Source organism: Anser anser, assembly GCF_964211835.1.
Source record: "Anser anser genome assembly, chromosome: 2".
Lineage (NCBI taxonomy): Eukaryota > Metazoa > Chordata > Aves > Anseriformes > Anatidae > Anser > Anser anser.
In genome coordinates, this window is record NC_139721.1 from 152,392,850 (window position 1) to 152,407,539 (window position 14,690).

The 14,690-nt window shown below is 40.0% G+C and overlaps 1 protein-coding gene across 2 annotated transcripts in view; it reads left to right on the forward strand.

The window, feature by feature from the left end:
- The first annotated feature begins 1,572 nt into the window (after positions 1 to 1,572).
- The window catches only part of VIPR2 (vasoactive intestinal peptide receptor 2), a 62,698-nt gene continuing 49,580 nt past the window's right edge, over positions 1,573 to 14,690 (forward strand). Inside the window, exons 1-3 of one of the 2 annotated variants that reach the window (XM_083823695.1) lie at positions 1,573 to 2,270; positions 5,181 to 5,283; positions 5,956 to 5,986. In XM_083823695.1, the coding sequence (XP_083679821.1) occupies positions 5,260 to 5,283; positions 5,956 to 5,986 (55 nt within the window). In that variant the 5' untranslated portion in view covers positions 1,573 to 2,270; positions 5,181 to 5,259. The remainder of the gene's footprint in view (positions 2,271 to 5,180; positions 5,284 to 5,955; positions 5,987 to 14,690) is intronic. The other variant, XM_083823694.1, reaches the window with a different exon arrangement.

Below are 14,690 nucleotides of genomic sequence, written 5' to 3' on the forward strand. Positions count from 1 at the left end.
AATATCTGATAATTTTTCTTTTTGTCCCAAAATGCTGATTCTTTGAAAACAAAACATGACAAAAATCTGACTCCGGACAACCTTCTGACAGAATGTATATAAGTTTCAAAAATTCTTTGCCAGTTCTGGGACACGGGAACTGCCTTATACCCAAGATACGAGTTTCTGTCATTCAACAAAAGGAGTAATGATGACAGTTCCCAAGACTGTTTCTACACAGAACGTTAACACTAATTTGTTAATTGGTTTCCCAGGCTACTCAGCTTCAGCAGCCTAATGAATCATTTGCTCAAAGAATCAAACACTGGGATTTGGTGTCTGGCATCCCTTGTGTCCTCAGCTGCTGGGGGAGTCCAGCTGGTGGATAGCCTGCCTGATAGCTCCTCTACACAGGGACTGCTGTTGGGTTTACTGCTGTACCTGAAGTACCTGAAGTACCTGAAGAGCCTTGACACACAGAAATTTCACCCAGAGTGGTTGCATTTAATGACTGCTTTCTTAGACATTCATCTCACAAAGTGCAAGAAATAACTTCTAAAGAAAAAGATAGTAAGGATTTTCCAAAACCTTGAAATAATAAGACATCAGATTCCTGTAATAGGGAAAAAATAGATAAACTGTCCTGAGATTGCTATTTCGGAAAGCCGTATAGCTCTTAAGAAAGTGCTAAGAGCACCCCCAGCCAGCATATGTCAGCAACCAGGAGTCCAAAGGGGAACCCTGGACGCTGGTCTCAGGAATCAGGGGGGATGCAATGTGCAATTCTTCATTTCCAAGAGGTTTGACCTGGGATTCTGCCCTGGAGTCTGAGAGCTAGCGGCATACCCGGGTTCTTCTCCAACCCAGCTGTTTTAGGAGTAGGCGCAATTTGACATTTCAGTTCAGCTGTCCTGCACAGAACAAAGTCAATCTGAAGGGGTACAATTTTCTGCTGTAATGAAAATATTTTCATTACTTGATCATATGCCATCCTAGAAAAAGGTTTTATTTCTACATTAATATGTCCCTCTGCTCTCAGCATGCAGGTCATAACACTGTTCATTACAGTTTGTAGTGTTTCTTTTTAATGATATCGCAGAGGTTATAATCAGATCTATGTTCTTAAAATATGAAGGGAATTTTCTCAAATACATTAAAAAAATATGAAAATTCTCTTCAGCTTTGTCCCAGAAGTGTCCTTGGCTTTGCTTATAGCTAATTATTTTGGGTGGCATAAGACTATTTAGAAGTCTTATGTTGCCTACTGAGCCCCTTTCAGTATATACCACTGAAATTACAGCACATGTGAGACAGCAGAAAGATAAATCTAATTTATTCTCATTCTCAGCTAAAAGCCAGCACATGAACTCTGCTTTTTCTGTGACAATAGACATGGATTAACACGATTCTCACTTTATTATATATTGTAAATGCCTTGTGAGGCAAAAGCAATATCTATACCCCAGTATAAACTGCCCGGCAATCTTACAAAGTTGCCTTAAAACATTGTGCTGTATTGACACCTCGAAAAAAAAACAGCTAGGGGGCACGAAAGGTTTTGTAATACAGTTGCTGATCTGCTCAGGGGTCTCTTGGCTGACCCCACATCACCGTGTAGGTTTGTGTGTGCGTGTCTGCTCCGGGGGGACCGGGCCCGATCGCCTCGGTGTTTTGACAGGCAGCAGGGATCCCAAAATCCCAAAGCTGGCACCGGTGCCCCGGCACACCGTCGGGACGGGCACCCGGGACCCTCAAAAAGAAGCCTGAGGGGGTTTCTCGGGCTCCTGGAGGCTGGCAGCGAGGGGCGAGCGCTGCCCACAGCCCCATGGCGGCGCGGGAGCACCTGAGGGGCGGCGGGAGCGACCCACACCTCATGAGGGGAGCGGGAGCGGCGGCAAGGGGGAGGAGGAGAAAAGCCAGCGGCGGAGAGGGGCTGAAGAGAGAAGCGGGAGGGAAGCGAGCCGGGGCGTAGAGGAGGAGCTGAGAGGCGGCGGGCAGGGACTCGGCGGGGCCGGGAGCTGACGGCCGCCGGAGCGGGCGGCGGCGGGGGCAGGTGCGGGAGCTGCCTTCAGCCGCAGGGCGGCGGCCGCCCGCGGGGCGGGGGGCTCGGCTCGGCGCCCCGGGCAGCGGCGGCCCCCGGGCCCTATGGTGCCGCGGCGGGACCCGGCTCCTGCTCGCCGCTTTCCGAGGGGGCCCGCGGAGCGGCGCGGGGCAGCGGAGCCCAACGGCGCTTGGCTGGCATGAGGAACCTGCCGATCCTCCTCCTCCTCCTCTGCTGGAGCCTGGGGCGGGTAAGTCACCCTGCGGCGGGAGGGTAGCGCTCGCCCCTCGCTCCGCACCGCCAGCCCTGCCCCGTCTGCCCCGCTCCTGTCCCGGAGCCGCCTGTGGCGGTTCCCTCACAGCTTCCCCTGTCCCCCTGAGGGGGCTCCGAGGCAGCCGTAGCAGGTGCGAGGGACCTCGGCTGGGCAAACTCTCTCCGGGCGGGAGATACGCGACTTCTGCCGCTGTAATTGCGGAACGGCGAATGATCCCCACCCATCCACAGGGATTTGGGGCTCCTCAGCCCCGCCGGCACCCCGGCAGGTGGCGGTACCGGGGGAACCCCGCGCCTCCCGGCCGCTCCTCAGGGGCCGGGACGGCTCCTGCCCCGGCCGAGCTGGGCTGAGGGGAACGGGCGGCGGGGCCGGACTCCCCGGGCCGGCGGCGGCTGGGTCTTGTTCCCGGTGGTTGTGGCTTCTTCCCGGTTATTGTGGCTTGTTCCCGGTGGCTGTGGGTTGTTCTCGGTTGTTTTAGTTATCTCGGCTGTCCCCGAAAACTACTTCACCGAGAGTTTCTGCAGACACCGCAGAGCATTGCCGTGGTACGGTCTAGAGGGTCATTAGCAATTGTAGTACGTGCACAGTTAATTCCTCTGTAATATTAACATAAAAAAGCATTCAGAATATTAAAATAGTTTCTTTTAAGGTATCTTCCTTCAACATCTCTATATTTTTAAGTGTTTCTTCAGTTGTAAGAAACTTCGGTTTCTTGCAGTCTTTAAAAGTCTACAATGTTTCCAAAAACATGACCTCAAATAAAATAATAATAAAAATCTACCCTCTGAATCTTACCGTTTTGTTACTGTAAATTTAAAATCTGAGACCATTTCCAACAAGAGTTGGGAAAACATGCTGAAGGTAAATGTAAACTACTTGTCAAACAAAATGTTTTTGCCAACTGATTGCTATTCTGGGTGCCTTAAAGATTGTTCAGCCACTAAGAATGCTGAGAGACTCTTCAGCTGGATTTCCAAGTCCCTGTGTACCTTTGTAATACACACTACAGTGCACACAGGTCTGTAATCACTACTTACAAAGAATAGCCTACACTTGGTAAAGCAGAAGGAAAGACAGATACGCATATCTGGCTGGCCCTGAAGGCTGGTGAGTGCCCTCAAAATTCATTTTGGGGTTCTCGATGTGTTTCGGGACACCATCAGTGCCACACAGGATTGAGCCCTAAATCTCTTTAGCTGGGTGAAGTACATCTGAAGGAAACTGGGCTGTGTATTGGAACAAAGTATGTTATGGTTTGGCATGCATCCCGTATTTGAAAAGTAATGTTGCATTACCTTAGGGTACTACCAAATTTATGTTCTCGAAGTAATCTTCAATATTAGATCACCAGTAGTGGGAAAGTTGTGGTTCTTTTCTAAGTACTTATTTTGCAAATTTCATTCATGGCAGTAGCTGCTTTGATTTACTCCTCATTTATTTAACATTTCCATTAACTGGAATCCACCTTTCCAACACCCATTAATTCTTATACTTTTTGATGAGTAGGAGTTCTACTGTCAGCTAGTGAATGCTTGCAATTGACAAAATAACATTTTTTTTTTTTTTTTACAAAATCTGTTATATGGAAGGAAAATGCATTAAAAGTCATTATGTTTACATGAGCCTTTTATTCTAAGTAGGAGCTATCTGGAAAGCACATAATACATAACAATATGCAGTTATTTTCAGTTTAACTCTGAACTTTCTACGATAACTGCTAGGAATCCTAATTTAAGTTAAGGATTTGTAAAAATTCCTTTAAAAAAATACCTGCCCAGAAAGCTTATAATTTAAATAGTCAAAATATGGAAAATGGAAATAAGGTTCTGTTTTCATAGATGATGAAATGACAAACTTTGAGGAGAAGAGACAGATTTCTGGAGTTTCCGTAGAAAACATCTCCTGCTGTTATCTTACAGTTAAGCTACGTTATGTTATGCTTATGGTTATCACGGTGTATTTTTAAAAGCTGTGCAACTGGCTTGCCCACAGGGAGCCCGTGGAATAACCGGGCTCTCAGTCCGAACTCCGGTCCCAGGTTCCAGGTCCCCAATCACAGCTTCATTAAGTATTGCAATTTTGAAAAATAGTGTCTGATGAATCAGAGACTATTACCAGATCCTGCTATTAAAGGTCTCCCAGAAAAAGTAAGAGACACCACCCTTTCCTCTGTAGCTAAAAGTGTGAGGATGACTGAAGTACAGCATATTCGTGTTTTATTTCATTATGATCTCTGTGAATCCCACTGATGTCAGCATAGCTTCCTAGTGTCTTGTTTCTCTCCCCATCTATATCCCTGTCTCTTCCCATGGACATAAATAAATAGGGGCAGGGCCGTGCGTGAGTAAAGGCAATATTGTGTTCATTTAAAATAAAATCTTTTTTTTTTCTTTTTTTTTTTTTTCTCCTGTGTAGGACTTGCTTGAATCAAATAATCATGCTCTGAGGCCTTCATGACATAAAATATACATGGTGGAAAAGGGAAGAAAATCAAAATTTACCATGTCAAAGATAATGCAGTTTGATTTGGTTTTATGTTCTGTGTTTACGTTCTTGCTTCAGTTTAACTCATTGTTTTGTTGGAGGAAGAAAGTATTGGCAAATGCACTAGAAGGTTAAATATTTTCTTGTAAATGACAGTTAACCTTAAAATGCTACAGGCAGGAATTAGTGAATGCTCTAGTGCATTATTTTAACCTTTTGTTTTGAAAAGTCAGTGTGTGAGAAGCTAAAATGGGCACCGTTTGTGTACGTAAAATGTTGAGCACATACTTAGGCAAAAATAGTATCAGTTTAAGTTGTGGATTTCGTTATTAGTAGTTGGATCCTTTATAAATATTTTAATTCGTGTCTCAAGACCCTGGCCCATTTGTTAATTTGACACAGGTGAATGGTGTCCATCCAGAATGCAGATTTCATTTGGAGATTCACAAGGAGGAAACAAGGTGCATGGAACTTCTAAAGAATGCAAAACCACTGGACTACAAAGGTAAGAAAAGATGAGCTGTAATGTTGAGACAACTGGAGTATTGAGGTTTTTCTCCCTTTACCTTCTTTGCTAGCTCAATTGCAGTTGTCATATTTCTTTGTATTGTGCTTATAATTTCTATGTATTTTAAAATGCATTAAAAAAAAAAGCTTTAAAAAGCTTTAAAAAGCTTTTTGCCTTAAAATTACAGCCACAGCAAATATGTGGTGAGAGGTGTGCTGGGCTAGGCATGCTAGATGGGAGAAAATATGCACTGATGTTTTAGGCTGTTGCTGCTATTATTTTTCACAGGCAGAAAAGCTGCAGGGTGGTTCTGATAGGACCAGCAGAAAGAGCAAGTCTGAGGAAAAGTTGAAAGTCTTGGATCCAAGTGTCTCACTCTAGCACTGTTTGAAAGTAAAATACTAGTGGCAGGAATGATCACTGGGTTTTCCAGGCAGGAGACGTTTTAGATACAAGATCAGATTCACCTGCATAAGGCCACAGTCATGCAAAGGAAAAATTGGACACTAGTGTTACATTCAGAAAACAAATTTACTCTGTTACTATAGCATTTTTATCTTCTGTCTAGATAGAAAGAAATACACAGATGCAGATATAGCGAACAGGAATTCGACAGAGGAAAAAGGGAAGAGGAGAATGTATTTTTTTATTATTTTTATTTTATTTTAGATTTTCCTAGATTTCCCTGCTACAGTTTCACGTGAGTAGAACGTAAGATTGTCAAAAACGAACAAACAGAAAAGTATGACAGTTTTCTTTTAAGCTGGTGCTGTGGATAAAGCCATTTGTTCAGCAAGCAAAATGTGAAGGTGACAGATAAATCCAGCCAGAAAATGAAAAACAAATCTGTAACATTAACGTATGTAGGATGCCAGGAACTTGGTTAAGTTGGGCTTCTTAGGAAAGTTAAAAGTCTGTATTTATTATATATATATATATATATATATTTAACTGCCAAATGTACTAATGTTTTGTAATTAGTTATCTTTTGTAAATCATATGCAGAACTTGTGAGCAGAAAGCAGTCTCTATGTCCCTCCTGGTGAAAAGGTAAAAGTGCTTCTTGGAGCGCTTCATTTGCATACGTTACTTGCCCAGCGCTCCTCTGGTGGCATGCAGAGTATTGAAAGAAAGGTGGATTCTCAGCAAGATGTAGAAAAATGGAAGGAAAATTTAGATCTAAGGGCACGTTTTGGGGTTCAAAAGAGAATTTTGATTCTTACAAAGTAAAGTCATATCTAAAACTAACCATTAACTTTCTGTTGTCAAATGCTTTTCAAGTGGTTGGAAGGATTTCACTTGAAATTAGTTGAAATGTCTCATTGGTGTCCCGCGTTTTGCTGTTGTAGTGCCGTTATGTGTCACCTCAGAATAACTTGGCTCCTTGGAAGACTCTTGCAGTGCAGTATTTTTTCTTTGGCTGAATTAGGTGATATGTAGTATATTTGCTTTTTCATAATCTCTCCGTTTTGAACAGTCTCTGAAGATGATTATGATACTTCAAGGACCTGCCATCTGCAGTGCCCTTTGAGCATAAACACAAGTCCCAAATCATAATCCCTTCTCCACCTCTTTTCTTGATTTGAATTTGTAAATCCCTCAGTGCGTATTCTAATACCAGTTTGTATACAATGATTAAAAGGATCATCATCAGTTTTGTATTTTACTATTATTTCTCATTTTGATTAATCCAGATCAGTAATTAGAAAAATTATAATAACAGTGAATCTCTTCCAAGCACATTCTTAATGGAATAATTTATTTACATTTAGATTTTTTATTTATATGAGCGATAAGAGAGATGTCTGTTACATAAATAATACCAGTGTGAAGCCATATGGAGAAATAATTACTAGCCTTGCTTAATGAATTAAATTATGAATTAATAAACTCACTATTAGCTGTTACAAGGTTTTGAAAGTGAAGTTTTCTTCAAAATGCATTTTTTGATCCAGATGCTGGACTGCTTTAAGGGTATCCTTGTCACGCACACCAGTTTCATTTTGGGTTTCTCTGGTGAAGAGGTTTTCTGGCAATATTTCTTTCAAAGCCTCTTTTCGCTGAAAGAGTGGGGTTTCCTGAAGACAAAATGCTGTGTAAGAACTTTATAACCTCGAAGCAGACAGTATCTCTGATGCTGTTGATTTAGCCGTGCAGGTAGAGATACAAGAGCGGTGGAAGGATTTATGAATTTAATTGAATGCCTGGCTGAAACAAATGGAATATTCAATTTTGTAGGAGACTGTAATAAAGCCCCTATGGTAATGAACCAGTAGTAACTTTATGTTTAATGTTACAGGAGAATTTATCCTATGCTTCACGTTACAGATACCTTTACCAACAACCTGTCCAGAAGAGCCTGTGTTAAAAATATCTGTTTGTATTTACTAAAATATTAATGTGTCCTTATTTTCCAAATAAACTCTCTGAATTCATACTAAGATGTAAGGAGTATTTTGAACAGAGACATGCAGATTTTCACAGCAATACTCTGGCTGCTAATAAAGAAGAGTTACTAATGAAAATGGGCAAGCTGGAACTAGTCCAAGCCCTAGCTCCACACCTAAAACTTGTATTGCTCTTGAAACATAATTCATTACAATAAATTCACAAAACCCACTTCACTTTTTCCTGAATGAGAAAGACAGTTATACAACCCTTGTCACGCTTTTCTGACTTCAGTGTATGATACCTGCCTCACAAAAGTTACAATGAAATACAAGGTCCTGTCTAGAATTTGGAAATGAAGGTTCACTGGAGGCTTGGGTCCCCATTATCAAAATCAGTGGGAATTTTTCCATTAACTTCTTAAGCATCTGGGAAGCCTTCACATCTCTGTGTAACATGCTCCAGAATTTGACTGTCATACACAGTTAATGAGTTTTGGAGGGTCCAAATTTCATAGGACAGGCAGTTTGTCCCTTTGGCCTAAATAGCAACTATGCGTGGAATACCGTATGTGTACTAATACTTCTCATCTCTGTGCTAGGAATATATAAAGGAAAGATTTAACGATGACTGTGGGTTGGTTTTTTCTGACATCATAAAATGATGTTATAGTCATCATTAGCTGCTTTATAAAGTGCTGAAGAGTTACTTCACTGCATAATTTCTGTAGTGTGCCTAAAATTATTGGCTATGAAGTCCATGAAGGACCTGCTTGCTTCATGGTTTAATAAAGCAATAGTGGGTTTTGCAAGGAAACACTGTATAAATACTGTGTAAACATCCTCTGAACAATGTTAAGGGTATGTTAAAAGCACATGACTTTCTGATTTGCACCCTTTGGGGGAATTTCAAGCATTAGCCTTTCTTCCATAGTGGAGAGTATTACACTACATTTAATGAAAAAGACACTCTCCAAAGATCCATGGCAGTGCCTTCATTTGTGTAGTGATCGTGATCTTAGCAAATCTAGTTGTTTATTTTATGTAGACAGCATTAGCTTCCATCCACATTTGTTTTCTCCTTCTATAATTTGACATGTAAGGTATGGATGCACCTGAGCTAGAAGCCCAAGAGACCTCTGGCTGTTGTCTTGTTTTTGGCGGGCAGATTAATTCCATTCTAAGTTGCCCATAACTTATGGGCTTTGAGGTTCATATGAGAAAACACTATTTCATATTTTACATTCTACCTATGACCTGTGTTCTCACACACACACACAAAAAAAAGGTCCCAATTCAAATGATTGCAAATACACAAAAATACACCGCCAGTTTCCGTCTTTGCTCAGTATTGAGAATTTTACCTTATAGAGCAACTGATTAATTTCTGTTCACCTTTAAATGAAAAGGGAAATCTTATAATCAACAATGTTGAAACTCAGTTAATAGGCTTTATAACAGGGTTCTACAACAAAAAGTTCTAAAACAATTTCAGTATGAAAAAATGAAGTCAATTTAAAAAAAAAAAAAAATTGGCCTGAGTGGCTACACAGTTAAATAAATCTTTTGAGTTCTTGCTTTCCAAAATGTTTTTTTTGTGAGACCCATATGACCAACAATGTATTTATTTTTACATATGACATCTTAACTTTGAGGAAAGGATGTAGATGGAAAGAAAAATGGCTTTGGAAAGAATTTCGTAAACCTTTCAAAGAGCAGCTTCTTAATGCCCGTAGTAATGGGAAATTAAAATGGACAGGACTACCAAAACGATATGCTCACTTATTCATAAATTTAAAGCAAGAGGAAGCAATGTTACTGTATAATCTAATCTCCTGAACTACACTGCCAGAATTTCCCTCAGTGACTGCAGCACCAAATTTCTCTGAAAGCTGTTCACAATGATGGGAATCTAATATTGGTTGAAAAGTTAGTTTGTCTGACAAATCTCTGCTGTTAACGTTACTTCTACAGTTAGGTGCCTATCGTGCATTCCAAACCCACACATATACACACATACATATCTCTGTATCACACAAATGAAGGACTGACTCTAAGTATACCAACCTGAAGATCACTCTCTTCTCCATATCAGTAAATAAGAGATGTACACAAAGCTGGATGAGGTTTTTCTTTTGCTGCATGAAAAGAAACCTTCTCAAGGTTCTCTCTTTCTTAATCCTCTCAATCTCATCAAGGTCTTTAATCAGTTAATGTTTGTTTTTGCAGCTTTCTCTGTAAGATGAATCAGTAGTTTAGACTGCAGCACTGCTTAAGAGTTATCTGAGGTGGCGTTAAAAGTAGAGTTTAAAGATAGGGGGACCATGGAACTTCCTTTCACACAGCACCAGTAACTCATGTCAGGACAACTTTTCTGAGCTGAGTTGCTGCTTTTCTAGCTGCAGAACAGGCATGCTGCTACTTTTTGGTTCATGCATTTTTTTTCAAATATTTAAGAAGCTGAGGGGACTGTTTTGAATGTTTGGTTATTTGTGGCTTTCATTAATTGGAGTGTCATTGTTAATGAAACCACATAAAACTGTCAACATCTGGGCTTTGGTGTAAGCTATACTTAATTATTTGAGAGCGGAAGACAGAGTGAGCTGGCTAGTCTTTTAAGGAGCTGGGCCATAGGTGAGAAAGCACCTTGAATGAAAGGAGGTATGGGATGTGTAGTAGCCTATGGAAAACTAATCAACATGAAAAAAAGTGGAGAAGAACAAAAAAATGTCCTGGTCAGCCTCATTCCAAATCTCACACCATGAAGTTACTAAGAGTGACCGAATGAAGCTTTTCTGAAAGGAAAAGAAGCAACATGTGGTTCTATTCTACAATTTTGAAGGTCTAAAATTTCTACGCCCCCAGAAGATAAGTAGAAATTCATCAGTGGATATTAACAAATGGCATTTGGTACCCTGAAGAAAGTAATTGTACAACCATAAAGGAATATTCAAAGTTGTCTTTATCAAGACTCAAATTCAAAACTGTGTGTTTCTGTGAACAGAAACTACATAGTGTAGTTTTTGGAAGATTCTGAAAGAAATTCACAGAAACACACAGTTTTGAATTTGAGTCTTGATAGAGACAACTTTGACCTTGACAGTCTACTCTCCACGACATCCAAAGTTCAGATGCCATGAAGAACCAGTCCTGAATGCACTAAAAAAATTCCAATTAATAAATCAAATAGCACATAGGTGAGAAATAATCCAAAGTAACAGAAATTTATAGTCCCAGTACCTTACATGGACTTTTTTTTTGTGTGTGTGTGTGGGTGAATTTTATATGAAAAGGAGATTGATATTTAATGGTATTTTATGAAGAATGGACAGCATGTCTAAACTGGGGCAAGCCAAAGGTGAACATAGCTCTTACAGCTTTGCCTATAAACACGTATTTTTCCAGTATAAGACAAAATTATGTTCTTATGGTAAGATAAGAGTGCTGTCTATTCATACAAAAACACATTCTGTTGTCTCCAAGAAACATTTTAAGTAATTAGAAAGCAAGATTTATTTGGTAGAAAATTTGAATGGAAATGTGTTTTCTTTTTCAGAGCTTTTTTTTTTTTTTAATGTTTAGCTCAAAACTTCCATATTTCATTACAGTGCTCTAATATATAAATTACCTTAAAACTGAAATTGACCTACATATTTTTGATATTCTGGTGGGAAACTGTTCTTCAGAAAGGAAATACAGTATTTCTGAAATTTCTTAATTTAGTGAAACCCAGTAATCCTCCAGAAGCCTCAATAACAGCATTTTTGCCATTCCTAGTAATAGGACTGGCTTTTAAAAATCTATAAACAGAAAACATTTTAGATGGATATGAGATAAAGCCTATTGTATTTTTCATTTTGTTTGACTAGTTAAATCTGGTGTATATTGTGTAACGTCCCTAAATTCTTCTCGTTGTGTGGGTGTCATTTTAGTTGATCAGTAATTAAAAAATGTTTATATTCACGTTTCCTCAGCATTTGTGCCTGATCAGAGCCTGTATACATTCTGCAAGGTTTCACAACAGTGCTATAGTTCAGCATAGGCATTGTGGAGCTGCTTTTGGACAGTTTTGCAGCTCGTGACCTCATGTACACAGGAGCGAAGGCCACCAGCTCCCAGGGCCTGTCCCACCCACAGCCAGGGAGCAGAGCAGGCCGGGGCCATCAGGCACCTCCTTGGCGGCATCAGCCCTTGGGTGAGGGTCAGGATCGAGCCTGGTGCAGAGTACCAGGGTTGGATATAGCCCTGGGATGGCTGGGCAGGACCATAGGGGTGGATTGGAGCCCAGGCCAAGGCAGGCACAGGTGTCGGTGATGAAGCTGAAGACAGGTTCACCCCCAGCACAGCTGAAGGTGAGCCCAGACCTGAGCTTAGCTGGGCAGGGGGAGCGGGGCAGCCCCCAGGTAATGCTGGTCAGGGACATTAAGGCCTATTGGAGTGTTCAGGGTCCAGACCTACATAGATGCAAATAACTTCGGCAAAGTACCTTGGAGCAGTGGTGCTTTTGCTACTGTCTTCTTATTATTACCACTTTAAGCAGTTCTGCTGTGTTTTCTTTGCTTCCAATTTGCCAACTCACTTTTTCTTGATTCCCTCTTTTTCCTTTCTTTATTATTACTTGTTTGAAATTGCAGAAAAAAAATAATCAGTCTGTAGTTTCTATATGTTCATAATGTTTCAGTCTTTCAGTTTCTATATGTTCATAAATTCTCATGCAGCCTAAAGTACATGTTGCAGTGTTCAGACCTACAGTCTAGAAAAGGTTGCCCGTAAGAGGTGAGTTTGCTTTTGCTTTGTCAAGTTAAGTACAAAAATCAAAATGTTTCCCTGTTTGAAAAATAAACTATAGACTAGCTGACAAATTCCTGGCAGATTTTCTTTCATTTTGTTTCATGTATCATGCACGCTTAGTTTAAAAAAAATTGTAAACTTCTCCTTGAATCGGCAATTTTTAAATACAAATGCGAAGTGCCACCTAGTGGTCAATATATGGGTAAAATGTGTGTATAAACAAAGCTTTCCTGTACAAAGCCACTGTTACAAATTTTTACAAGTGAAGAAGCACGCATAGGTAAGCGAACTTGTCGCTCAAAGACTGGATGTCAGACAGCAGGATGATGAATGTGGTAAGCTGAAAAAAATACGTAAGCTGAAAAAAAAATAAAAGAAACAAAATTTTGCTGTCTTTTTCCTTTCATTATGAATTATCTACAAATATATTATCTGCAAATGCATTACAAGCACTAAAGACCAAACATTCAAATCAAGTAAGTAATCTCTTTTCAACTAAGAATATCATCAGTAATATCATCTGGAGGAACAGGGGGGAACATCAGAGTAGTGACACGGTAGCCAAGCTGATGAGAGAGTCATTGAAAAAAGGTTTTCTGGGAAGATGGATTGTTTGCTTGGATAGTCTGAGTGACTCACCAGGGAAGTAACTGACGGAAATGAAGAGGATGAAAAGAGTTTGTTATGTGTAGGGTGCAGGAGAGTTCTTCTAGGCATCACAGAAAAGAACCCTTTTTTACCTTTTTTTTTTTTTTTTTTTTCCCCTTTGCTAGCCTTATTAATAGGTAAAGTAGGAGGCAAAGAGAAAGGCAGTAGAGATAGTCAGAAAAGTTAGGCAGCCAAGGCAGAGCAGCGGCTGAGCTGATCTTATAGTGTAAATATCAGGGTGAAAGTACAAAAACACTCAAGGCTTGAGAATTTATTAGAGCTGTATACAAACACAGAGACTAAATCCATGAAATTAAAAAAAAAATGAACATAGATATACTTTTGGATACTTAGAATAAAAGAAACTGTTTTGGTTAAATGTGATAAATATAGAAAACTGCAGAGACTATATGAAATAAACATTGGAACATTTTACTTTTTTTGACATTTTCTAATAAACTTTTAAAAATATTACTGCAAGTATTGATAGAATACTTATTATAACTAAAACATAAAACCTTATTTAAAGATGTTACTTTAAATGTTTTATATCGGAATTACTTCATATCCTTTCGAGGCAGTAGGAATCAGGTTTATGTATGTGGGAGATGGGTGAAACTTCCAGAGAATGAGCATACAAAATGATTTTCTGAAATGTGGAAGTGATGAATAACAATCCAGAAATCCTAACACTGACTGAATAAATGGCTTGACAGAGTAGTAGAGAGTGAGTATAGAAAGCAATCAATCAAGCTAGATATTCAATGTGCAGAGGCACATTAAACCTAGCCCTTATCTCGCCTTCATTTTCCAGCAGTATGGATATTCGCAGCGCTCTAGGGAACTCTACAGCCACTGGGGAAAACCAGTCAATTGTAGGGAGCAATCAATCTGGCCTATTTTCATGTGTCTCAGAATGGGGTGAATTGTGTTCTGTCACCCTCTGACAATATTTTGTGTTTTTGTGTTAACTGTAAAATGAGACTATGGTGGCTAAAGAGCAGTATCTACTTGAAGTCCTGTGAATCCCACCTAGGTCTCCAGGTGTGACACATCTTGAATTTCCAAGATCAGTGGGAAACTAATTGCTATTTTCAATTGTGCATAGTTAAGCTTATGCTGTACAATAGAAGGATGTTGTTGGGGTGGAAGAGACAAACTGATGCAAGTGTATGAACTTGTTAATCGTATCCCACTTCTGCAGAACAGGTACATTTTGCTAAGAGAAGAAAATGATATATGACTGCAATCTTGTCAAAACTATGTAGTAATAGGAGGGGGAAATGAGGAAAAGTGTAAGCTGAGAGACCAGAAAAGTGCATATTGTTTAACAGTTGTACTTCCAGCAGTCTTTATGAGCACAGTGTTCGGTAACACCAGAATTTCAGCTTTCATCCATAGACCGGTTTTCAGAAACACACTGTATCATTCAGTGAATATAAATGCCTCCAGGACATTTCAGCAGTTTTCTCAGATTTCCTGTACAATAATAAATAAGCCAGTAAATATGCATAAATCGAGACCTAATGTTTTTGGAATTCTGATGACAGCCACTCAGGTTTCACTTCCATGATTGCT